This window comes from Pleurodeles waltl, chromosome 1_2 (genome assembly GCF_031143425.1).
Source record: "Pleurodeles waltl isolate 20211129_DDA chromosome 1_2, aPleWal1.hap1.20221129, whole genome shotgun sequence".
NCBI classification, from domain to species: domain Eukaryota; kingdom Metazoa; phylum Chordata; class Amphibia; order Caudata; family Salamandridae; genus Pleurodeles; species Pleurodeles waltl.
Window position 1 is genome coordinate 981,941,126 of NC_090437.1, and position 26,664 is coordinate 981,967,789.

Here is a 26,664-nt window from a genome sequence, read left to right on the forward strand (position 1 = left end):
CCATTACACCACAAGTCTGCTTTCCAGGTATACCCATGCCTTGTGGGGTATGTAGCGCATGTTGAGTTTGTCAGACCACATGAATGTCAATGGTACTGAGGTGGTGAGGGATGGCCTGGATGCTTTCAGACAGAGTGTACACTGTCCACTCTGTGGCAGTAGCAATGAGGTTTTCTATTGCCTTGAGGAGGCACGTGTGGCCGACAACTACCTTCTCTATTGATGTGCAGGTGCATCTTATGGGTATGACATTTGATGGAACTGTCCTTTGAAGACAAGGCTGACTTAGAACCGACCTATCTATGGAAATGTTGAAAGTGGTTAGGGCCATCGCCCAATTTATGGTGCTGCAATGCCTAGCACAAGACTGCAGACAGTAAGAGGTTTTATGGCTTCTCTAATGGGTTTGCCTTTTGCCAGCACTAGCCATCTCAGCATGTCCAACAGCTGGACATATTTTGTGAGGCAGAGCCAAAGGAAGAGGCAGACAAGCCCAGCAAACCTCCTGGTCTCCCCAACGCTCCACCTGGAAATTTGCTTTAGCTCAGCCTTCAGAGTATGTGCAGCAAAACCGAGTGAGTGCCTTTATGCAAGTCTGACAGCCCATAGGAATAATAACAAGCATTTTCAATACAACGGTCTTGCATTTGCTCGAGTTAGAGCTATTAGCGTTGTAAACTGCTAACCAGACTTTTCTTGCCACACAAATTGAATGGAAAAAAAAACGAGTATGTCATGCTGAAATTGAAAACAAAAAACGAGTGCGATTGCGCTATGTAAAAGCCAGCGCCATTGTGCTGCGTGAAAAAAATAACGTAGTGTAGAAACCAGGCTGAAAACATCGAGCCTTATACGTTTTCAGTGGTTGGCTGGTGTGCTCGAAGCCACAAAAGGCATGACGTATGCATGCCTTTTGAAAGCAGGCAGATTTTAAAAGGCAAGCCCACGAACCAGTGAAAGTGACAGGCGTAACATGGGTGTGGTTACAAGCCCAAAGAGAGACTACAACAGGGATGGAGTGCTTGTGCGCTCGACCCTTAAAATGGGAAGGCACCTTCACAGATCCCCTCACCCTGAAGCCTTTCAGTTGGATGATCACCTTCAAATCCTTCAGCAAGAAGTGGCGGACACATTGCTGAATGGAGCAGTGTATTTGGTCCCAGCGCTAGAAATTCAGGTGCTGCTCTCGGCACTTCCTGGTTTTTACGGAGGAAAGTGGCCTTTGACTGATCCCAGACCTCAGGATCTTAAACTTCATTTGTAAGGTAAAGTTCAAGATGCTGTCCCTGGCTCAGTGCTTTTGGTGCTAGAAGTGTAAGTCTGGATGAAGTCCCTCGTCGTGCATGAAGCATATTTCCACACACCAATCCTGTATTCCTTGAGTAGCGTCTTCACGCACAGATGGTCCAGAACATCTTTGCCCTGTGGGGCACCGCTCAAGAGGATATCGTCACCCAGGTAACAGTTATATTTACTTTAGGGTAAATGTTGTAGGTACTTGAGATAACTATAGCTGGTTAATTTCAGTGGGTGTGTTAGGTTCAAATATGTTCAAATAACAGATTCATTTAACTAAACTTCAGTTTAAGCTTTGATTTTTCAGGTGACTTTCTAAGGTTTATTTTTTTTAAATGAAATCTTAAATCCTTTTACAATTCTCATCTGTAATGCCATTTTAACTTTTGTTTTTTTCAGTGAATTTCTACTTTTTTTTAATGTAATGTGTGCAGTGTGAGGGTGGCTGTAGGAAGCTGGCTCTGTATATACTCTATCAAAATGAGATATAGTGTGCACAGAGTCCAGGGGTTCCCCAGAGGCTTAACAGAGGCTAAAGTAGATACTACTAATGCTCTCTTTTGTGGTAGTGTGGTCGAGCAGTTAGGCTTATCAGAAGGTAGTGCAAAGTATTTGTTGTGTACACACAGACAATAGAAGCAACACACACTCAATGACTTAACTCCAGACCAACGGTTTTTATAGATCAAAAATATATTTTATTAGTTTACTTTTAGATCCACAAGATTCAAGTTGCAAGTAAGTACTTCAATAGATTCGTACTTCACACGTATCATCAGTACTATGTTTGAAATCGATAAGTTATACAGTTTTTGAATTATTGGCAATAATCTGTTTTAAAAATGGGCACTGCAATTTTCAGAAACAGTTCCTGGGGAAAGAAATGTTTGTAAGTGTTCTACTTACCTGCAAAACGATCTGTTTCAGTCTCCGGGTTTTAGGAAGTCCACCTGTTGGGGTTCAAGTTAACCCCAAACACCCACCCCCAGCAACACAGGGCTGGCCGGGTGCAGATGTCAAAGATAAGCAATTTTAAGGTGGGCTCCTATGGAGACAGGAGGTACTCGGAATCAGGTCGGGCCTACAGGTGAGTACCCGCGACCTGGAGGACAGACCAGGGAGACTTGAAGGAACACTGGAGGGGCCACAATTAGGCACTAAATACACCCTCAGCGGCACAGGGGCAGCTGGGTGCAGGGTGCAAACAGGACGTCGGGCTTCCAATGCTGGTCTGTGAGGGGACCCCGGGGTCACTCAGAGGCTACAGGCAAGGTCTAGGGGGGTGTCTCGGGCACACCACTGGGTGGACTGGGAGGAGGGCCTCCTGCTGAACGTTGCTGCACCAGAGGTTGGGTTCCCCAAGGCCTGGGGGCTGCAGGTGCAGTGTGCCTTTAGTCGTCAAATCTTCATCCGGAGCTTTGCTGTGAAGGGGGGTGGGGGGAGCTTACGATTTCCTCTCCAGGTATCATCGTGGAGAGGTCAACCCAGGGTGGGCACTTGCTTGCAGTCTCCCTAGCTGTTTGGACTACCTGGACACGGGCCATGGGCGTTGGGTGCAGAGTGGTCAGGACTCACGCGCCCGGAGTGAGGTTGGGGTCCTTAGTTGTTGGTTTTTCTTGGACAGGGCCACTGTCTTTGGGAGTTCTTGGTCGTTTTGGGTGCAGGGCAGTCCTTTGGAGCTGAGCAGAGGTCGCTGGGCCCACTGAATGAGTCACTGTTCTTTTGCAGGTTCTTTGAAGCAGGAGACAGGCCAGTAGGGCTGGGGCCAAAGCAGTTTGTAGTCTTCCTTCTTCTCTGCTAGGGGTTTCAGCTAAGCAGTCCTTTTTCTTGTAGGTTGTCAGGAATCTGGTGAGATGGATTCAGGGAGGCCCCTAAATACAAGATTTAGTGGTGTTACATGGTTCAGAGGGGAGTAGCCAATGGCTACTGTCTCTGAAGGTGGCTACACCCTCCTTGTGTCCATTCCCTTTGGAGAGGGGGGGCACATTCCTATCCCTATTGGTCCCTGTCCCCCAAACCAAGATGGAGGATTCTGCAGGGAGAGGAGTCACTTGAGCTCTGGACACCTTAGGGGTGGTCCCAGCTGAAGTGGTCACTCCTCCTTGTTTTTCCCAAGTTTCCCACCGAACTTGCTGCCAAAAGTGGGGCTTTGTCTGGGGGACGGGCATCTCCACTAGCTGGAGTGCCCTGGGGCACTAACATGAGGCCTGAGCCTTTGAGGTTCACTGCCAGGTGTTACAGATCCTGCAGGGGGATAGGTCTGAAGCACCTCCACCCAGAACAGGCTTTGTTTCTGGCCTCAGAGAGCACAAGGGCCCTCACCCCATGGGGTCAGAAACTCATCTGTTAGTGGCAGGCTGGCACGGACCAGTCAGTCCTACTCTAGAGGATTGGGTAAAATACAGGGGGCATCTCTAAGATGCCCTCTGTGTGTGTTTTGTAATAAATCCCACACTGGCATCAGTGGGAGTCTATTGTGCTGAGAAGGTTGATATCAAACTTCCCAGTATTCAGTGAAGCCATTATGGAACTGTGAAGTTCGTAATGACAAACTCCCAGACCATACTTTGCACTTACAATGTCTAAGAATAGACTTAGACACTGTATGGGCATATTGCTCATGCAGCTATGTCCTCACCTGTGGTATAGTGCACCCTGCCTTAGGGCTGTAAGGCTTCTAGAGAGGTGACTCACCTATGCAACAAGCAGTGGGTTGTTGGCATGGCACCCTGCGGGAGATGCCATTGTCGACTTTCCCTTTTTCTCCCCACCAACACACACAATCTGCAATGCCAGTGTGCATGTGTTTGTTGAGGGGTCCCTTAGGGTGGCACAACACATACTGCACCCCTTATGGACTGTCCCTGGCCACAGAGCCCTTTGTACCACTGGTACCTTTTACCAGGGACTTATCTGTGTGCCAGAGGTGTGCCAATTGTGGAAAAAAAGGTACACTTTTTAAAAAAAAAATAATAATTTTTAGGGAAAGAACACTGGTACAGATGCCTGGTTAGTAGGATCCCAGCACACACTGTCAAGTCAGCATCAATATCAGGCAAAAAGTGGGAGGGGTAACTGCAGCAAGTGCCAGTTTCCTACAGTAGCTATTTACTCTGCCAATCTTTGAAAAATGTATAATGTATTACAGTAGTTCTCTTCTTTTATTTTAGGTCCAACATTTCATTATCAACACTGTTTTAAAGTGCGCAGTCAACGTTATTTTTAAGTTCTTTTTTTATTTTGAATTTTTTTTTCTGTCTTATAATAGACCATTTTCTTCCCCATACCATAGACTAAGAAGATGATTAATCTGTCAAGTAGCATAGCATAAAAGCAACCTATGACTGCAGTTAGAAAAGCACTGTTTTCCACAAAAATGCAGACATTGAGTAAGAAATATTCCCAATTTGTGTGGGGTTGCTGCATGCGTTTGACGCTGCCGAATCTTCTCTATCTGTGGTATTTCTCTATTACCTGTAACATTACCTTTGTCTTCCCCACATTCAGCAGCTCGCGGAGGAGCAGTGGGAGGCATTTATAGTATCCACTTTGTATGAAATTCCGATTATGTTTGTCACAACCATTGGTTTAATTGGTTTTCTATTCCTTGCTTCTTATATATCTTTTTGTGAGGCTTTTATGGCCTTTCCTATATCATATGAAGAGAAAGTGGTGTGATTCATGGTATTTAATTAGAATTGTATATTTGTGGCCTCCCTAATCTGTCATGAACCCTGGAGACTAACCAGAAGTCGTTGTTCCTTGGAAGCACCATAAATGCGCTGAGGCTTGCTCCAGCTTTTCCAAAGGACACTGCAGACCCCATGAAAAAAATTTAGATCATGAATACCCAAGAGGACAGGAAGTGGGATAAGAGGAAAAAATTGCTATGCAAGGCTTTCCTCACGTCAGACTTATTTAAGCAAGTGCTCCTTTCGTACTCTGGTCTACAATAGAAAATTTAACTTAACAGTTTTCTATTGACTAATTTCATAAGCTAGATTCTATGCTTTAAAACAAAGTAATACCTGGTTTATTCCTATTTTTCTTATAACATGTAAGTGTATCTATAAAGAAAACAATATCACAATAGTAAAAATGCATTCAAAGAAATCACTCTACTTCTAACACTCTTGTGAAAAACAAATGAAATGTCACTGTATCATAGGAGGTAAATTAACAACTCTCAATTCAATTTTTGACATCTTATGTTGAGCAATGTTCATTCTATAAGGTGAATTACTCACCAGCACATTCTAGGAAGAAAATATTAAAGTTCAGAAAGACAGTTATAAGTGAAAGGACACCCTCCTACCAGACTCCCAAGACCACAGCTAAGATAACCCCTGCTCACCACCTTGGTAGCTTGACTTAAGTAGTCAGGCTACACACACACCTTATCTGAGTAAAACAAGACCAAAAAATCCAAAATACACAAGCAAAGATGTAAATGTTTAAAATTAAATCTCAGTAAAGCTCTTAGAAGTGCAATAGCTCCAACTGGTTCTATCACAAAGTAGTTTTTGGATTTGTTACCAACAGTCCGACGAAACATGTTGCACTGAGTTGTGGAGGTGAGGCGTTGCTGGAGCCGGTGCAGCATGGGTTCCTTACTGCTACAAGGGAGGTAAGGCGTCGGTTCCCTAAAGCGAGGCAGGGGAGGTGAGGCGTTGTTTCCTTATGGTTGCAGGGGAGGTGATGCAACGTCAGTGGCGAGGCATCTGTTCTGTACGATCTGGTGGGGTTGATGAATCCAGCAGGACAAGATACCAGACCTAGACTTAAAGGGGTCGCGATCACACCACGGGTGCTGTGACGGAGTTGGTGTCCCGGACGTTGGTGACAGTATTTAAGACTCACGCTGTGACGGGACTTAGAAGGCGCTGCAGCAGCATCCAACCTGCGGTGTCGGTCGCAGTCGTTGCACTCAATGGGGACCACAGCTTTGGTGCAGGCAGCGGTGCAGAGTCGGACAGCCGCGAAAGTTCAGAAGTTGGTCTGGAGTCAATGTACTTGCCTTCTTCTTGGTTTCACAACACGAAAGGATAATGAGCGGAGTGCTGAAACTTTTCAAACACTCACCCCCTTTCACAAATCTGGCTTTAATTCAAAGTTCTTTTGCTCGCCGTGCCACCTCAGTTTGGACGAGCCACATGCAAATCAGTCTTGACCCTGTTCCCCATGGGAACAGTCCAGCCCGAACTGCCAGGCCAGGTCGTCCCTCGACAGGAAACGAGCATCCTGGAACCGATTTCATGGTATCGCCCTTCATCAGCCTGGGTAACTTTAATCCAGTGGCACTGTAAGCATGGAACCCACATCTGGGCATACCCTTCCCGCTTAGGGCAACTTTAGCAACTCAAAAGAATGATGGGCGGAATGCTGAAACTTTTCAAACACTCACTGGATTCAAGGTACCCCTACGAACTCCAGACCCATTTCCTGGGCTGTGCAAATGCGGGTAAACCATTCTAAGGTATGTAGTAGACACTTGTCATTACGAGATGTCCAACTGCCTAGTGGTTTCTCCGAACCTTGTCATTTGGTATCAGACATGTTGGAATCGTGCAGCTAAACTTGTTCCAGTGTTAATTGCATGACACCATGTACTTTGGGGGTTCCTCAGAGGATCCCCTATGTCTGCCTGATCGGCCTCGCAGGGTCTGTGTGCAAGCCAGTCCTGCTGCGGACCCCAGACACTGTTCTCCCCTCCTGCTGCTGAGCTTAACTTGGGCAGGGCAAAGCAGAACAAATAATTTCCTTTAGAGGAGAGTTGTTACCCATCTCCTTAAGAAATCCTGTCCCTGGGGTGGAGGTGCACCTGACCACCAGACTTCTTCGAAGGGCACATTAGGTGCCCTCTTCCAAAACTGGTTCCCTCCAGTGCAGGAGCCCCCAGGCACCTGCTCTGGAACTAAAGAAAGGACAGGCAAGTGACCACCCCCATGTTGAACTCTTCCCGGGGGGGTGGGGGGGGGGGATTGGTGAGTGCCCACAGCTCTGATTCTGAATTTTAGAAAACCGAATGAGCAGAGGCCGCTGAGAGCAGCTGACTGGTCAGTCCCCGTTGGTGTGTCATCACAGTAGTCATCCAATACCCTTTCTGGGTTAATTAAGGGCTCCCCTGAAGGTGGAACCCCAGATGATTTGTCTTCACGACTTCTTCTGTGACCTGAACGTGAGCTAAGACAAGACAAGACTGGTAGGAGGACTTTTACTACAGCTTTGTCCTAGAGCTTTGCAAGAAATCTGCAACTTACGTGGCAGTGCATCCTCCAAAGTTGGAAGGACTCTGCCTGTACTAAGGACATCCAGATGGAATCTCCCTTGAGGTGAAGGAGTCACACTCCTGCCCATGTGTAGGAAGCTGACCTGATGTGTGGTGAGCACCTATGGTGTTATCACCTTATACTAGGTCCAGGTATCCCCTATTAGTGAGGTGTAAACAGTGTCTAGGAAGCTAGGGCTCTCTAGGGGTAGCTGTGGATGAGCAGCCAAGACTTAGCTAGGAGGCATGCAAAGCTTAAGCAATACCAGTACAGTCACACAGTACTCACACACATGAAAGTGCTACACAGTGTTACAAAAATAAAGGTACTTTATTATGATATCACAATTACTAAAATACTGTATAGGCAATTCCCCACTAGAAAGTGAGTAAAGACACTATTATAAACACATTAGAAGTCAGGGATTGGCATAAAAAGCAATAGAAAACAGTTCTGGAGACCCTAAGGGGAACCAAACCATATACTAAGTAGATGGAATGCGAAGGACAGCCCCCCACCCAAGGAAGTGGAATCTCTAGAGGGGAGCTGGTGGAACTAGGAACCCAAAAGGTAAGTACCAGAGTGCCCCCCAGCAACCAGGAGAGAAGAGGTAAGACCCTGGTTTTCCCCGAAACCCACAGGTAAACTTTGAAAGAGGACTGTGCAGGACCCATCCAAGAATGGAAGAAATCAAAGGTGGATCCTGACAGAAGAGGACCTGTAGAAAAAAGGGGACCAAGTCCAGTTTGAGTTGGCGTATCCAGTTGGGGCAGGAGCCACTACCCACCCTTCTGCAGATGCAGGACCATGTCGATGGTTAAGACCAGCAATTAGCTGTGCACCAGGGAGAAGAGTTCCAGAAGTGATGCAGAGGGTGTCCCACGTCAGAAGAAGAGTTGCAGTCAGAGATGTGGAAAAAAACACCAACAAGCCTTGGCAAAGGTGAGAGTCGCAGATGAAGAGTTGCAGAGCTGCCGGGGATCAGAAAGGTCCAGGGGGACTCAACCCAAGGAGGGGAGTTCCAGGTGACCCTCAGCAGTGAGGAGAGTAGGAAGACAAAGATGCAGCCCCCACTGGCAACTCACAGGCAGCAGGCACAGGAGTCGCAGTGAGGCCCACTCAGCACACCTAGAGAGGAGTCCCACATCGCTGGAGCAGCAGGTAGGAGACTGTGCTTTGCAGGGAAGGGTGCTGGAGGCTGGGGCTTCACAGACACTGAAAATCCATTGGAGGAGGAACACATGAGCCTTGGTAGCTGTAAGAGCTGCGGTGCACAGGGGTACTGTCCTGCAAGGAGTGGCAAGGGCTCACTGACTCCCAAGTTGGACAGATGGTAGGGAAGATTGAAGGGACCACTCCAGACCACCACCTGTGTTGCGGGATTTGCAGGAGAGAAGTTCCACGAAGCTGGACGTCGTTGAAGATTGTCGGTTCCTGTAGGGTCCAGTTGCAGAACTGGTGGCCAGAAGATGAAGTAAACGATGCAGAGTCCTCTTGCTGGAATCTTGCATGTCGAATCTGAAGACCCGCCCTGGAGGGAGACCCTAAATCCCCCAGGAAGGGGGATTGATCTCTTAGCAGGGTGACCACCTATCAGGAGGGGGTTATGACGTCACCTGCCTGACCTGGCCACTCAGATGCTCTCAGGGACCTCTGCCCACCTTGGATTCAAGGTGGCAGAATCAAGTGGCCACCTGGAGGAGCTCAGTGGTGATGGACAGGAGAGTGGTTACCCTTTTTTTCCATTGTCCAGTTTCGCTCCAGATCAGGGACTGGTTTATGCAAGGAGGGCACTAAATGTGCCCTTGAAAACATTCTGGTGGCTTGGGGAGGATACGCATCCAAGCCTTGTAACACTAATTTCCAAAGGGAGGGGGTGTTGCATCCCTCTCCCAAAGGAAATCCTTTGTTCTGCCTTCCTTGGCTTGAGCTGTTCAAGCAGCAGGAGGGCAGAAACCTCTCTGAAGGGTGGCAGCAGTGCACGCTGCCCTGAAAACCCCAGAAGACTGGTAGGAGCAATGCTGGGGGTCCTCTACGGAGCCCCCAGGGTGCATGGAATCATACAACCAATACTGGTAACAGTATTGGGGTATGATTCCAATGTGTTTGATACCAAACATGCTCAAGTAAGGAGTTACCATTATGCAGCTGGATACAGATACAGTACACAAGTAAAATGGCTTCCCCGCTCTTACTAAGTCCAGGAAAATGGAGCTGGTGTTCGTAAGGGCATGCAGAGGTGCCCTCACTCACAGGTACCTGCACCCTACCCTCTGGGCTAGGAGGACCTGCCATAGGGGTGACTTGCAGTGACCTGGTGCAGTTATCTATAGTGAAAGGGTGCATTCACCTTTCCATGCAGGCTGCAATGGCAGGCCTGCAGACACATTTTACATGGACCCCATGGGTGGCACAATACATGCTGCAGCCCATGGAAAGCCCTTGGTGCTCCAATGCCCTGGGTACCTAGGTACCATACAGGGAGTGCAGAATTATTAGGCAAATGAGTATTTTGACCACATCATCCTCTTTATGCATGTTGTCTTACTCCAAGCTGTATAGGCTCGAAAGCCTACTACCAATTAAGCATATTAGGTGATGTGCATCTCTGTAATGAGAAGGGGTGTGGTCTAATGACATCAACACCCTATATCAGGTGTGCATAATTATTAGGCAACTTCCTTTCCTTTGGCAAAATGGGTCAAAAGAAGGACTTGACAGGCTCAGAAAAGTAAAAAATAGTGAGATATCTTGCAGAGGGATGCAGCACTCTTAAAATTGCAAAGCTTCTGAAGCGTGATCATCGAACAATCAAGCGTTTCATTCAAAATAGTCAACAGGGTGGCAAGAAGCGTGTGGAAAAACCAAGGCGCAAAATAACTGCCCATGTACTGAGAAAAGTCAAGCGTGCAGCTGCCACGATGCCACTTGCCACCAGTTTGGCCATATTTCAGAGCTGCAACATCACTGAAGTGCCCAAAAGCACAAGGTGTGCAATACTCAGAGACATGGCCAAGGTAAGAAAGGCTGAAAGACGACCACCACTGAACAAGACACACAAGCTGAAACGTCAAGACTGAGCCAAGAAATATCTCAAGACTGATTTTTCTAAGGTTTTATGGACTGATGAAATGAGAGTGAGTCTTGATGGGCCAGATGGATGGGCCCGTGGCTGGATTGGTAAAGGGCAGAGAGCTCCAGTCCGACTCAGACGCCAGCAAGGTGGAGGTGGAGTACTGGTTTGGGCTGGTATCATCAAAGATGAGCTTGTGGGGCCTTTTCGGGTTGAGGATGGAGTCAAGCTCAACTCCCAGTCCTACTGCCAGTTCCTGGAAGACACCTTCTTCAAGCAGTGGTACAGGAAGAAGTCTGCATCCTTCAAGAAAAACATGATTTTCATGCAGGACAATGCTCCATCACACGCGTCCAAGTACTCCACAGCGTGGCTGGCAAGAAAGGGTATAAAAGAAGGAAATCTAATGACATGGCCTCCTTGTTCACCTGATCTGAACCCCATTGAGAACCTGTGGTCCATCATCAAATGTGAGATTTACAAGGGGGGAAAACAGTACACCTCTCCGAACAGTGTCTGGGAGGCTGTGGTTGCTGCTGCACGCAATGTTGATGGTGAACAGATCAAAACACTGACAGAATCCATGGATGGCAGGCTTTTGAGTGTCCTTGCAAAGAAAGGTGGCTATATTGGTCACTGATTTGTTTTTGTTTTGTTTTTGAATGTCAGAAATGTATATTTGTGAATGTTGAGATGTTATATTGGTTTCACTGGTAATAATAAATAATTGAAATGGGTATATATTTTTTTTTGTTAAGTTGCCTAATAATTATGCACAGTAATAGTCACCTGCACACACAGATATCCCCCTAACATAGCTAAAACTAAAAACAAACTAAAAACTACTTCCAAAAATATTCAGCTTTGATATTAATGAGTTTTTTGGGTTCATTGAGAACATGGTTGTTGTTCAATAATAAAATTAATCCTCAAAAATACAACTTGCCTAATAATTCTGCACTCCCTGTATACTAGGGAATTATATGGGGCACAGGTATACCAGATGTGGGGTGTGCTAAGTCAACAGCAACCAAATTTAGGGGAGAGAGGTCAGTCACTGGGGTCCTGGTTAGCAGGATCCCAGTGAACACAGAAAAACACTGACAACAGGCAGAAAATGGTGGTAACCATGCCAAAAAGAGAACTTTCCTACACCACGTTATTATATTCTTGTACCTACCTATTTTGAAGTATATTTGAGTTCATTCCTCCGGTTAGGAGAGATACCAAAGTTAGTTTAGTGCCTGTGTGTTAATAAATTACGTGATTTTTCCAACACTTGGTGTGGTTCTTTCTTGTGTGTAAATCATTGATTGATTCTGTGGTTATTGCTATTGCTTTACACCCACTCCGATAAGCCTCAACTGATCACCACAGCTACGTTTTTGAGAGCTTTGGTCATTAGAAACCGCTAACACTATCACTACGGGTTGCCTGGACTCCGTGCAGGTGCTTCACTATAGGTTTAGATCATATACGGAGCCAGCCTCCTACAATGGACATAGATGAAGACATAAAGAGTGCAACTCATGTTGGTTTTTAAGATACAAAACAATCCTTCAGAGGTTCATCTCTCTTGGAAATGTAAATGTGATTTTGTGCTCCTATTTTGAGTATGCACACAGCTGTTTTATGAAATTTCTAATCTTAGAGAGACTTCTAATTGCAGATTCCTTACCTTACAATTTCCCTCAGGCGTCAGACTGGATCCGAATATTTTTCTTCAAGCATTACCTTTGTGTGCCGTCAGGTGGCGTTGGTCGACTCCGCACCTGTCCTTTGCGTCGTGGTTGCTGTGATGACGTTGGGGTTCTACATAGGTGACGCAGTGATGTCAGTTATTTTCTTTCCACTCCACTCACTGATCTGGAGAGAGCTACCCTGTCCTTTTTTTTTTACCATTTTCAACAATTTTGTCGTATTTTGTTTGAGACTATTGCTGCTTTTCTTGTTGCAATCACCTCTGCTCGCAGAGCGACCTTCAAGCGCTTTCTTCCAAACTTTAATTTCCGTCTGTTCATCCTTAAAAAGTGGTGCTTCGTACGCAGGCCTCCTTTCTTCCCATGGTTGTTACGCCTTTTAATGTATTCCAATCCATCACTTTGCCTACTTTTTACACCCCCCCACATCCTTCTCACGGAGAGGAAAGACTTGACCGTCTGGATCCAAAAAGTACCTCAATTGTACTAAAGATTTTCGGGTGGACGATCAACTCTTTGTTGGATATTTGAATACGAAGAAAGGGAAGGTGTGCAGAAGCGTACCATCTCACGATAGGTGCTACTTTACATCAAAATGTGCACGCTCGCTCCACCAGAGCAACTCCTGCTGCCACAGCATTAGCACGTGGACTTCCTCTCCTGGATATCTGCCAGGCAGCAACGTGGGCATCTCTGCACACGTTCATAAGATGTTACTGACTGGAAAGTGAGGTCCCCAGAGATGGCTACTTTGGTTGTTCGGTCCTGCAGGACTTTTTAGTACAATCTTGGTTCGCAGCCCACCACCGAGGATGGTATTGCCTGGGTATCTTTTCCAAGGTAAGGAATCTGCAACTAGAAGTCTCTATCAGATCAACAAGTTACTTACCTTCGGTAACGATTTATCTGGTTGAGACATATTCTAGTTGCATATTCTTCACCGACCCACCCGTCCTCCCGCTTGCGAACAGATTTCTAGGGACAGGGATTCCCTTTTCAGCGCCTTAGCTCTGACGCACCATTTTCAATGTTCTTCATGGCTCTGTGTTTTGACGTGGAAAGTCGTGAAAAGAAACTGACGTCACCACGCCGAGGCGGCACCTATGTTCAACCTCATCACGGTGACCACGACACAAGCAACGGACACGGAGTCGACAGACACCATCTGACGGCACGCAAGGGTGCTACTCGAATAAATATCTCTGGATCCAGTCTGACTCCTGGGGGAAATTCTAAGTTAAGGAATCTGCAACTAGAATGTCTCTACCAGATAAATTGCTACTGGTGGAAAGTAACTTGTTCTTTTAGAATGTATCTTCCTTAATAACAAACACATCAGCTCAAAGCCTAAGGGAGATACCACATTGAAATTGAAGGTCCTTGCACTAGATTACATTAGTTGATAGTAGCACCATGCATTCACCTAATATTTTTCACAAGAGACCTGTTTTATTTCATCAAGTCTATAATATACCTGTAATTTTGTCCAATTAGGCAATCTAGTTCCAAGAGACTAGTACAAAGTAATGTAATCAGTCTATCCAACTCTTTCTACACCAGAATATTCTCTCTTTCTCTCTCAGGGGATCTCTATTGATGGTGATAAGCACTGAATTTACCCGCCCACGTGCAGGGATTCCAAAGCACTTTTCCATAGTGTGTCTTCTTAAGTATAGATGTTCGCCTTTGTTTAGGAAGACCTGTCGAAACACTTAAGATAAGAATATTATGCAGCCTATATGGAAGGCTACAGTGACCACATTCTTCAGATCAGACCTAAAAAAGGGTAAAGAAGCCCATATTACATGTATATTTAAAGCCAAATACTTTCATAGACAGCTTAAATCTCTTTCACAAAACCTTTTTGTAAAAGTAGAGAAATGGATAGAAGCACAGTGTTAGCCCTTCAGGGAGCCATTGTCAGAGTGTAAAAGTGTCTGTGCCTTTAAGGACCCCAGAGGTCACTAGTATTCCATAATGCCCAGCAGGTGGCAGTTGCTTCAGTTCAGTTCTTCTGGTGACATTATCTTGGAGCACTGAGCTCGCCTTTTTGTCTTTTTCTCTTCAACGGTTTTTAACTGTCACTTTGTATTGTATTTTCTGCCTTTTTTTAAAAAGGGATTTGTGGTATGTAGTCAAATAAAATGCCATCTTTATTTGACAAGTGTCCTACCTGTGGGTGAAGCAAGGCCAAGTCAGACCCTCGCGACCTCTGCATCATCTGCCTTCCTGAGAGCCATTTTCCTGACAAATGCCAGCACCGCAGGAAGTTCTCCAGACATACCCTGAGGGACAAGGAGAAAATTAACCTCCATGGCATGGAAGAGAGGCACAGGCAGCAGGTGCAGTGTGAAGGTGCGATATCAGGGGAGCTAGTAGAGGGTCAGTCCTCTCCCAGATCTCTTCCACCTTTCTCTGAGGACCCCAAGCATGGAAAGTCCAGAAAGGGGAGTTTAGCCAATAAATGACGCTGTTCTAGGTCAACGTCGAGCTAAGGCACAGCATCAACTTATTCTTGGTCAAGGGCTGGGTCGACGTCGAAGAGGAGGCGAAGATAGATGTAGAGACAGGGTAGGTCGCTGTCAAAGGTGGCTACACTATCGAGGCACAGAAGAACTTTGACGTCGAGACAGAGTGAAAAGCTGACATTGAGGAGTGTGTCGATGTCAAGACGTAGGAGAAGGTTGACATTGAGTATGTTGACGTCGAAAACATCAAGATATGCAGAAGGAAGGAAATTGAGATGCGTGACTCAGACTTCTCCAGAATGTATTCTTCTTCATCATCTTTGCAGCTCCCAGGCTTTTCTACTCCTCTGCCAACACCACCACCTCCTCAGCCTCCACCGCCGGCACCACTTCCACTGGCCCCAACACCACTTCCTTTACCTATTGAAGCCCCTCTTCCAAGGCATAGATTTTCTTTGCGACAATCACGTTTAAGAGCCATTAGCACCATTCCAGACATCACCACAGGTCATGGCGCTCTTTGGCTCTACCATCCTCCAGATGCTCCCACCATCATCATCATGCATCTAGGTCTAGATCAACATCAGGTACAAGGTCTAGACACCATTCCTACTACACTATCTCGTCTTCCAGCATAGGAAGATATTCACCAACATTGTTGGACTCTACCCAACCATGGGTTTCTCCAGTGGATTATGTCACTACATTCCAGGATGTCCTGGTGATGGAGGGTGCAATATTGAACACCCCAATGCCATTTCCAACACCTCCACATCCGTCATATTTGAGATGCTTCCCCACTGATCAGCATCAAGGCCTCTCCTTCATTTGGTTTCGGGACTGTTGGAACTAGAGAGGGATCTGTTCCTTACTCCAGCTGAATCGGCTCCGTCAAGGCTGCAGATTAAATGCAGATTGTCATAGCAGGATCCACTCTTGCTGCTACAACCCATTCTGTGGTCATCCTAGCAGTTTCAAAACCTAATTCTACAACTGTACCACCAGACAAGGAGAGTATGAAACTGGACTTAGTGAACCGCACGGTATGCAGTACACCTCCTACCATTATGGCGGCAACAAGTGCAACAGCTGTTCTGGGCAGGTATGACAGGGCCTAATAGGACTCCTAGGAGAAGGTGGCAGATGACCTCTCCAGAATCAAAAAGGGAGGCCTTCCTTGAGGTGGTCGAGGGTATGATGGTCTCCAGCCAGATCATCAGTTTTGCAGCTGATTCATTCTTGCTGGCGGCACACGAGTACTGTCATAGGGTGGCATTACGCTGACATTCATGGCTCTGTCTCATGTCCCTCAAGCAGGAATCACAACAACGGATCCTTCATCTGCCATTTCCGGGACCCACACTCTTTGGCAGTTAGACAGATTACGAGGTGACCAGCATGAATTCGGAAATGGAGACCCTTAGGACAGTTGGCCTTGAAAAATAAGAGGAACAACAAAGGCCCTACAAGCCCTGCCAATGTAGTTTTTTCCCCTCAGAGTTCAAACTCCTCACTGGTACCAAGGTCAAAAGCAATCCCGACAGCAGAGGCCTTAACAGCAGCAAAAGCAGCAGACTAGACTGCGAGAGCCATTTAAAAGCCTGCTCAGGGGAGAAAGCCTCAGCAGACACCAAGCCATGATTCTTTACTTCCTTCTCTTCTATTACCCACTCCGGTAAGGGGACGTATTCCACATTTTCTGACCGTGGCAATCTATCAACCATGACATCTGGGCCCATTGTTCAAATTGAGTAGTGTCCCAGGTCCACCAGTCCTCTGCCAAATATACCACCAAAACCATCCTATCACCATCTACAGATGCTGCGCTCTGAGGTCAATATCCTTCTCCAGAAGCAGGCGGTGGAGACTGTTCCTAGAAAACAGCATGGAACTGATATTTATTCGTAATACTTTCTGGTAAAAAAAAAAAAAAAGAGGCCCCAGAAATAAGTTCAGACCATTCCCTATTTGAAATTGACCAACAAGTGGATTTGACAAGAAAGATTTTGAGTGCTGACAATACATTCGATCTGTCGATAAACCAGGGTCTGCTCAATAGACCGCCATGATGTGTACTTTCATATACAATAGCCAAGAATCATTGCAAATTCCTGAGATTTGTTGTGGGTCAAGATCTCTGCCAGTACAAAGTGCTCCCCTTTGGCCTCAGATTAGCCCCCAGAACTTTTTCAAAGTGCATGGCAGTGGTAGCTGCCCACCTCTGCAAGCATTGTTTTTATCTATCTCTACTTAAACGACTGAATCATCAAGGCGTCAACTCCTCAGGAAGCCCCCCTGCATTACCAGTGTGTAGGAAAATACCATATTTTTGACATTGTTACCCCCACTTTTTGCCTGCTTGTTAGTGTGTTAGGTATACCCCCGGTCCCTGCTCTGGGGAGTAACCACTCCCCTTTCCATCAACACCCCAGGGGTGGTGCCCAGTTCTCCTCCAGATGGCCACTTGATTCTGCCATCTTGAATCCCCTGGGAGCGTCTGAGTGGCCAGGTAAGGCAGGTGACGTCACAGCCACCTCCTGATAGGTGGTCACCCTGCTAGGTGACCAAACCCCCTTCCTGGCCTATTTAGGGTCTTCCTGTAGGATGGGTCTTCAGATTCGACGCAAGATTCCAGCAGGACTCCTCCTGCATCATTTACTTCATCTTTTGGCCATCGGGACTACAACTGGACCCGCCAGGAACCGACAGTCTGCATCTCCAGCAACAACGCAACTCTGCAACATTGTTTTCCGGCTTCTTCCAGCAACTGCATTATTTCTCTGGCTGTGCATCCTCTGAGGGCGACGAGTCTTCAGGTTGCATAAGATGCAAGAAGGAATCTCCCTTGGAGTGAAGGAGTCTCTCCCCTGCATCCGCAGGCACCAACTGCAATGACGACCAGCTGCGTAGATCCTCTCTCCATTGGAGCTGTGTGGATCCTGCATCACAAGTGGTGGTCTGGTGTGGTCCCCTTGGTCCCCTCTACCAGCTGTCCAATTTGGGAGACGGTAAGGCCTTGCCTCTCCTTGCAGGACAGTACCCCTGTTCACCGCAACTGCAGGTACCAAGGCTTGTTGGCTCTTCTTCCAAGGGATCTTTAGGCTCTGTGTAGCCCCAGCCTACAGCACTCTTCCCTGCAAATCAGTCTCCTGCCTGCTGCTCCAGCGATGTGGGACTCCTCTCCAGGTGTGCTGAGTGGGCCTCACTGTAACTCCTGTGCCTGCTACCTGTGAGTTGCCTGTGGGGCTGCATCCTTGTCTTCTGACTCTCCTCACTGCCGAGGGTCACCTGGGACTCCCCTCCTTGGGTTGAGTCCCCCTGGACATTCCTGATCCCTGGCAGCTCTGCAACTCTTCATCTGCGACTCTTGCCTTTGCCAAGGCTTGTTGGTGTTTTTTTTTTCCATACCACTGACTGACTGCAACTCTTCTTATGAGGTGGGACATCCTCTGCATCACTTCTGGAACTCTTCTCCCTTGGTGCACAGCTCATTCCTTGTCTTATCTGTCAACTTGGCTCCTGCCCCAACTGGACACTCCAACTCAAACTGGACTTGCCTCCCCCCCCCCCCCCCCTTTTTTTTTTTTTTTGCAGGTCCTCTTCTGTCAGGATCCACCTTTTGGTTTCTTCCAGTCTTGGTTGGGTCTTGCACAGTCCTCTCTCAAAGTTTACCTGTGGTTTTCGAGGAAAACCAGGGTCTTACCTCTTCTCTCCTGGTTGCTGGGTGGCACCCCAATACTTACCTTTAGGGGTTCCTAGTCCCCCCAGCTCCCCTCTACAGATTCCACTTCCTTGGGTGGGGGACTGTCCTTCGCGGTCCACCTACATGATATATGGTTTGGTCTCCCCTTAGGGTCTCCATTATTTTCTGTAATTCTACTGTTTTCTATTGGTTTTTATGCCAATCCCTGACTGCTAATGTGTTTATAATAGTGTGTTTACTCACTTTCTAGTGGGGAATTGCCTATCCAGTATTTTAGTAATTGTGATACCATAATAAAGTACCTTTACTTTTGTAACACTGTGTGGCACTTTCATGTGTGTAAGTGCTGTGTAACAGTAGTGGCATTGCATAAGCTTGGCATATCTCCTAGATAAGTTGTGGCTGCTCATCTCAGCTACCTCTAGAGAGCCTTGGCTTCCTAGACACTGCCTACACCTCACTAATAGGGGATACCTGGCCCTGGTATAAGTTAATAACCCCACCATGGGTGCTGACTACACACCAGGCCAGCTTCCTACAGAGTGGACAAGTGATATTCAATGATTAAGGCTGCTTATCAATCATAGCAAGTCAATGCCTACTCCTGTCCTGACACTGCATTATTTGGAGGCCTCCATCGATACTGTCATACAAGAGTTTCTCCTTCAGAGGAGAGACTTATCAATCCGTCTGAGTTGTTGATTTCTCATGAGTCTCTCACCCCATACTGAGGACAGTAATCTCTTCTCAGTTCGATGGCTTCATGTGTCTCTCTCACTCTTGAAGATTAGTGGCACCCACCCACAGGCTTTTGGGAGGACAGGCTCACACTCTCCACCCATGCATTATAGTCTCTGAAGTGGTGGTGCTATTAGAAACGTCTTCAAAGGATGCCATTTCATTAGGATGTCCCTTCCCTGACCAGAACAGATGCCTTGTTACTATGATGGGGAGCACACATGGATCACCTCCAAATCCAGGGAACAATGTTTCTGAGAGAGATGACCTTCCACATCAATCTTCAATTACCCATGACTTTGAAAGCTTTACTCCCATCATTCAAGCACAGACAATTTGGAAGTTGCTATTAGCGAGGAACCTGTGGATAATGGTAGCTTATCTCCCAAGTGTCCAAAATGTTCAGGCAGACTCCCTAAGCAGAGTTCTGCAGGAAGACCATGAATGGTTTCTCCACATCCACGGTTTGCAAAACAGCTTTAGGCTGTGGGGTGCTCTACAAGTCGACTTGTTTGCCACTGCAGAAAAAAGAAAATGCCCAGGATTTGCCTTAAGGTTCTTCCAGCTAGGGACACTGAGGAATGCCCTATGGATAGACTAGTCTGGCATATTTCTGTACACCTTTCCTCCGATCCCCCTGATCCAATCAGTTCTTCTCAAACTGTCTTACTCAAGAGACAGAGTTATCTTGATTGCTCCTTAGGGGCCACTTCAGTGGTGGTTCACAAACCTTGTTCACCGGTCAGTGCATCCACATCTCAAGCTGCTGTGCAGACCAGGTCTTCTCACGAAATATGAAGGCCAAATGGTTCACCCCAATCTCTCCTCCTTGAGTTTTACAGCATGGTTCCTGAGCTAATTCGATATGTACATGTGAACCTTTCAGAAGAATGCATAAGCATACTTAAAGAAGCTAAACAACTGTCATCATGTTCAGTGTATTTTTTCAAATGGCAGAGATTTTGCATTTGGTGTTCTAACAAGAATGTGGACCCAACCACCTGCCAAGATGTCGTCATTCTTCCATACTTACTTCATTTGATCAAATCTGCCTTACAGTTGTCTTCCATAAAAGTTCATTTGCAAGTTGTTACTGCCTAAAGAAAATGTCACTCACAAAACTGTTTTCAAAATTCTTATTCTCTAGAATTTTTTGGAAGGCGTGAAAAAGGTTTTCCTTCCCATTAGGCATCCTTCTCCTCCCTGGGAGCTCAATATAGTTATCTCACGCCTCATGCAGGACCCTTTTGAACCCATTCACAAGTCATTGTTGCAACATCTGTCATGGAAAATTTATTTCCTCATAGCGATCACATCAGCATGAAGGGTTAGCAAAATCCAAGCATTATTCTCACGAACCATAGAGCATTTTTTTATTTCAATGAGGTAGTGATGAGGACTCACCCAAAATTTCTTCCTAAAGTAATTCAGATTTTCACGTCAGTCGCTTTCCTTACCAGCTTTCTTTCAGCACCCTTCCACACGTGCTGAAAGAACTCTCCAATCTCATTAGTGGAGTTTTGAACTTTTATTTGGACAAAACACAAGACATACATAAATCGGACCACTTGTTCACAAACCATGGCCCACTCCACACAGATCTAACTACTTCCAAATAATACATCTTGCAGTGGAAATCATCTTATGCTACCAAAAAGCTAATGCGAATTTGCCTGCTAGACCTAAAGCTCATTCTACTAGTGGGAAAGCGGCCACTACCACTTTGATGAGAAATATCCCTATAGCTGAAATGTTCAAAGCGTGGACATGCAGATTCTCAAGTAGGACAGGCCTCCCTGAGAAATGTATTTCCTTAATCTGGTTCTGATCGTACCACTCCCTTTTCCACTGCCCTTGGTGGGGATGCTACTCTATTCAGTGCTTATACCCATCAGTAGAGATCCCCTGAAAGAGAGAGAATGGTTTCTTACCTGTAATCGCAGTTCTCAGGGGAGACCCATTAACATCATAAGCAATCCTCCTGCCCCCCTGGTGGAAATGAGGTGAGTATTGAACCTATTTATCACTGCCATATCTCATCAAAAAGAACTGAAGTAACTGCCTCCTGCTAGGCATGATGGGATGCTAGTGTTCTTTGGGTCCGTAAAGGCACAAACACTGTTTTTACAATTTCATGATGGCAGCCAATAGGCCTACACCATCCTTCTATTCTATACTTCATGTCTCTACTCACAAATTCAAATGGTTAGGATTGTACCTTTCATGTCATTTGAGGTTTAATGCTGTAGGTACTTGTGCCTCCACCATCCATAAGTCACCTTAAAGAAGGTGTTTTCATGGTAAACATGCACACACATTTCCACACACATGTTTTAGAAAACAAATGAGGACTAATGTTTACTGTTTAAGATTTTAGGATGGTTACAAATTATTAGTAATTATAGTTTGCCTTTAAACAGTTCCCTAAACAGTTTGCCCATGAGACTGATGAATTCTTATGTTATCTAATATGTTTTAGGCTCTCATGTATAGTCCTTTTTGTTTTTTTTTCTAGTATGGGGATGAAGTGGCATGGTCTGAGATAGAGAACGTCTGGACTACCCTAGCAGATGGCTGGCCAAAGAATCTGAAGATAATTTTACACTTTTTAATCCGCATTTGTGGAGTGAATAGTGAACCCAGTCTTTTGCCTTATGTAAGTATTTACTGCCATTGTCCCATAAACTCATGCTACTTTTGTAACTGAATTCTTCCACATTGTGAGTCACTGTATTATATTCTCATGTGTTTCTTTAGTAGCTTTGTTGGCTGTCTTCCTCTAGGGAGGAAACCCTGCTCAACGGAACAAAGTATGCCAATTTTTCCCTGTCCAGTTAGCTTCATTGTGATATATAGTCAGTATCTGTGATTGTGTTAGGAAAGTAAGAAGTTAAGTGTTAGTATGTTAAAGATTTAATATGAGCTACATCCGCAATAATGAGGAGCCATGATTAAGCTGAAACTCTTCAGATCTGAGTCCTTTTCGCTCAAGTCTTCAGACAGAGCAGAATGGTGGCTGGCTAGATCTCCTGACGAACTCTACCTGTAGACATGACTCAGCTGACCCACATTTGATGATTGCACTTGAAGCATTAATATCCTATCTCATTGAAAACTTTGAGCTTTTTAGGGGTTGGCACAGATGTTCTGGTTTGACATTGACAGATCTAGGAGTTTGCCATGGGGCACCTCAGCATGGAATGGAGCTGATCCTCCACATTCCCAGTGTGGGTCGACTTTCTCTTTTTGATTGATTGCCATTTAAACATTATTTTTGTTGTCCCGTTTCTTTGGGTTTAAGTTCACAAAACAAAATAAGTAAAATTAGGCAATACCTTCTGGGAGTATAGAATAGTACAATTGGTGTCCAAGACATACACCTGCAAAGGACTTACTGGTCTTGATGCAGACATTACCACTGCCCATTAGCTTTTCGCTGTTTCTCAGTCAAAAACACAATGGTGTGGCTCTTGTGTTAAACAAGTCTTTACAAGTTACACCACAAGCAATTAAGAATTAGGAGGGCGGGTAAAATCATGATATTACAGAAGGCTACAGAACTACATAACTTCTATTGTAACTCTTAATGTTCTCAATATAGGGCAAGGAAGCTTTATATTGTAGCCTTATTCGTAGAAGACAACCTGATTATCACTGGGTGGCGTGGTTGATGGAGAGACCCATCAGGCAACACCAAAGATTTTGCATTCTTTTTACAAAGAATGTTGTGGATTGATTTAGATTTTATTTAGTAACGCACTATTCCAAAGTGTGGATAATCTCAGACCATGTCTGTGTTGTTGACTATGTTAATGGATCTGAGCCCTCAGCTGGAACAAATGTGTTCTCCCCACCCAGATCTCCTGAGAGACTCTCTACTTTAGACTGAATAAACTGAGGAATATTTTAACCTTAATGATTTGAGAGAGGTAGTATTGAGTAATATATGGGAAGTCTTTAAAGACTTAGTGAAAGGAATTTTTATAGGAATAATGTTGGGACTGAGGAAACGTAATTGCTAGGAAAAAGAGGTTAGAAGAAAGCATCAAAACTGTGCAACATGAGCACACTGCTACTCTGCAAAGTTGGACCTCTGAATTGCATACTTAATCCCTTAGCAACAAAAAAAGCTGAAATGGGACTGCTTTGCCTTAAGAAAATAATGTATGACTAGTGCAACAACACTTGCCCTCATTTGACTTGCCAGTTGGTACAAATAGTGGATAGAAGGTCTGTTTAGAGAAATGTATTGTTTCCTTAGCGAGGTCCTCACTGCAGAAATCAACAGGTTAAACGCTTTTCACAATTATTATACTTCTCTATATTTTGTGCACACAACCTGAAAAGGTGAACAAAAGGAATTTACTGTAAGAATGGGGTAAAGGGTTAATGGGGCCCAGCGGACAAAACCTCTAGCAACAAACCCCAGTGGTTAGTTTTTTAAATCCTATATTCCCAAAATGTCAGTTGAAAACATCATTAATGTAAAAAAAGATAGCTGTATTCTGATATATTTTTTCAAAGTTCAAATGCTTTTATTCATAATTAAGACTCCTAGTTTTTTCATTTTTACAAATAAATATAGACAAAAAAACATTGTATTTCCTGTCTGTAGTTATTTTTAAAAGCGGATAAATACATAAAATTGTGCTTCTCATGAGTTACTCTCCATACGGTCCTTCATAAATTCTGGGCCAATAGCTGAGCAGATAAATGAGCATGGGGAATTAAAAATAAAAATGGGACTTCCTTAAATATAGGCTTGGTTAACATATATCTTTATATAGTGCTAATATTTACCAATGGTTGTAGTGTTTTACCATATTTGGCTGCTTAATGTGCTGAGGCTTGACAGGCATCAAAGTATGAGTGCATGTTAATCAGGTAAATATCAGTTAAATGTGGAAATGTAACATTTTTCAACACTATTTATCCTTAACCCCTAAGATGCCTGGGGCGAGCTAGTCTTGTCCTGGCACATGGTTCCAGTGTGCCTGGGACGAGACCAGCTCATCCTGCACCCAAACCGCAGGGGGAAGGTGGGAGGGGGGGAGGTTCTAGTGTTGCCCCGTGGGCCTCCCTCCCACGGCCCCAGTCGGGGATTGGAAGGTGAATCGTTTCAGGGGGAAGGGGCAGGAGCCACTAGACACCAGGGATTGACGTGTACTGTTTGTGTTTTGTTTGGGGGGGGCAGCCCCTTGGGCAAGGGTCGCTCCCCATGGGGGCACATTACTGTTGGCCTTATCTGCCTATTTATAGAAGGTCCATCTCAATTTCGACATGTTTTTTGGCTCTTAAACAAACAGGTAGTTTTGTATTTGATAATTTTGATGTTTCCAGATAGTATTTTGGAGCATATCCTGTCAAAAGCACTAGGCCTACCCACACAAATGAGGTACCATTTGAGATGTACAAATAACCACTGCTTCTCAACACCTTATCTTGTGCCCATTTTGGAAACACAAAGGTTTTCTTGATACCTATTTTTCACTCTTTATATTTCAGCAGATGAATTGCTGTATACCTGGTATCGAATGAAAACCCATTACAAGGTGCAGATCATTTATTTGCTCTGGGTACCTAGGGTTCTTTATGAACCTACCTTCCCTATACATCCCCGTAACCAGAAGAGTCCAGCAGACGTAACGGTGTATTGCTTTAAAAAATCTGACATCGCAGGAAAAAGTTGGAGTAAAACGTGGAGAAAAATTTCAGTTTTTTAATTTTTATTTCTGCTGCTATTTTCTGTAGGGAACCCTTGTAGGATCTACACAAATTACCCCTTGCTGAATTCAGAATTTTGTCTACCTTTCAGAAATATTTGGCTTTCTGGGATCCAGCAATGGTTTCACACCCATTTCTGTCACTAACTGGAAGGAGGCTGAAAGCACAAAAATAGTAAAAATGAGATATGTCCCAGTAAAATGCCAAACTTGTGTTGCAAAATGGGGTTTTCTGATTCAAGTCTGCCTGTTCCTGAAAGCTGGGAAGATGGTGATTTGAGCACTGCAATCCTTTTGTTGATGCAATTTTCAGGCAAAAACCACAAGCCGCCTTCTGCAGCCCCCTTTTCTGATTTTTCTTTTTTTTTTTTTAAACCAAATTTTTTGCTGTATTTTGGCTACTTTCTTGGTCTCCTTCAGGGGAGCCTACAAAGTCTGTGTACCTCTAGAATCTCTAGGATGTTGGAAAAAAGGACGCAAATTTGGTGTGGGTAGCTTATGTGGACAAAATGTTATGAGGGCCTAAGTGCGAACTGCCTCAAATAGCCAAAAACAGCCAAAAAAAGGCCTGGCACCTGGGGGGGGGTGGGGTGGGGGGGGGGGGGGGGGTTTAAGTCCTGGCAGCGAAGGGGTTTAAACACAAATAAATTACAATAATATGACCTAAAAATAAATACGGATAAATACAGACTGGAATGTTAAAAAAAACAAAAAAACAACTACCATAAAGCTGGGAGCCCTACTCCAAATTAATCATTCAAGCTTCCAGTTCCCACTTCAAATAGGCAAAGCGTGTTTCAAGGTAACCCTTTTTGTCAAGGCATTTTCTGCAGTATAATGATAGTTTAGGTTGGTCTTCAGATGTTCAAACCCAGTGTGCTAGAGAACAAGGTCCCCTTTTAAAACTACCATGCTGAGACTGTCTGAAACAGATGTTAGTTATGGTCTCACATGAGGTGGCTCTCTGGTGCTTGGACTCTGGGCACAATTTGCAGTCTTTCAGCAAGTGTGCCCTTATGCACCTGAAGGTAATCAGGGACTGGGAAGCAAAGTTGAACATCGCCAAACACAAGTAGTATCTGCTGGCCTTGAGTAAGTCTCGATCATGCTCCAAATTGAGGGTACGATCCCTTTATATTTACTCACGCAAAAAGTTTAATTCCAAACATTAACAAAGAAGGTGAAGTAGACTCAACCCCATCCCCCAGCTAGAACAAGAGTAAGGACGTCAAAATGCCAGTGTGTCTCCCATTGGATCGCCAATTGCAGAGTTGATTGTCCAGTTGTTACCGGTGTGCCCTGAATTACCTAGGCAATGGATCAAAGCCTTTAAAGTGGGCATGTTGCAGATATTTGGCACTCTTTTGGTTCCATCTGACTGGCCTTTGGAGCCCAAGGATCTGAAGGGATCATCCATTGGATTTCCTCTGAAAGATCTACCTCCAACCCAAGATTTTCACTGGCAGATCTACCTGCCCCATCACCGAGGCTGTCACGTGCTCCGTACATCCTATGGCTCAGACATCAATCCTGAAGCTATCACCTGCTTTGGTCCCTCCCTTGTTGGCACAGGCTCCAGCGTTGCTGACTCCTTTGGAAGATCTAGTGGTGGTTCTGATTTTGACCGACATGGCACTGTGGAATCACATAAGCATAGCTAGTCACTAAACATTCTGATTCTAATCTATCATTTT

General features: G+C 45.2%; 1 protein-coding gene across 12 annotated transcripts in view; it reads left to right on the plus strand.

Annotated features, from left to right (window-relative positions):
- FRYL (FRY like transcription coactivator) overlaps positions 1-26,664 on the plus strand; it is a 1,894,812-nt gene that overhangs the window by 988,623 nt on the left and 879,525 nt on the right. For all 12 annotated transcript variants that reach the window (XM_069201557.1, XM_069201569.1, XM_069201550.1 and 9 more), the window contains one exon: positions 21,763-21,903. In XM_069201557.1, the coding sequence (XP_069057658.1) occupies positions 21,763-21,903 (141 nt within the window). The remainder of the gene's footprint in view (positions 1-21,762; positions 21,904-26,664) is intronic.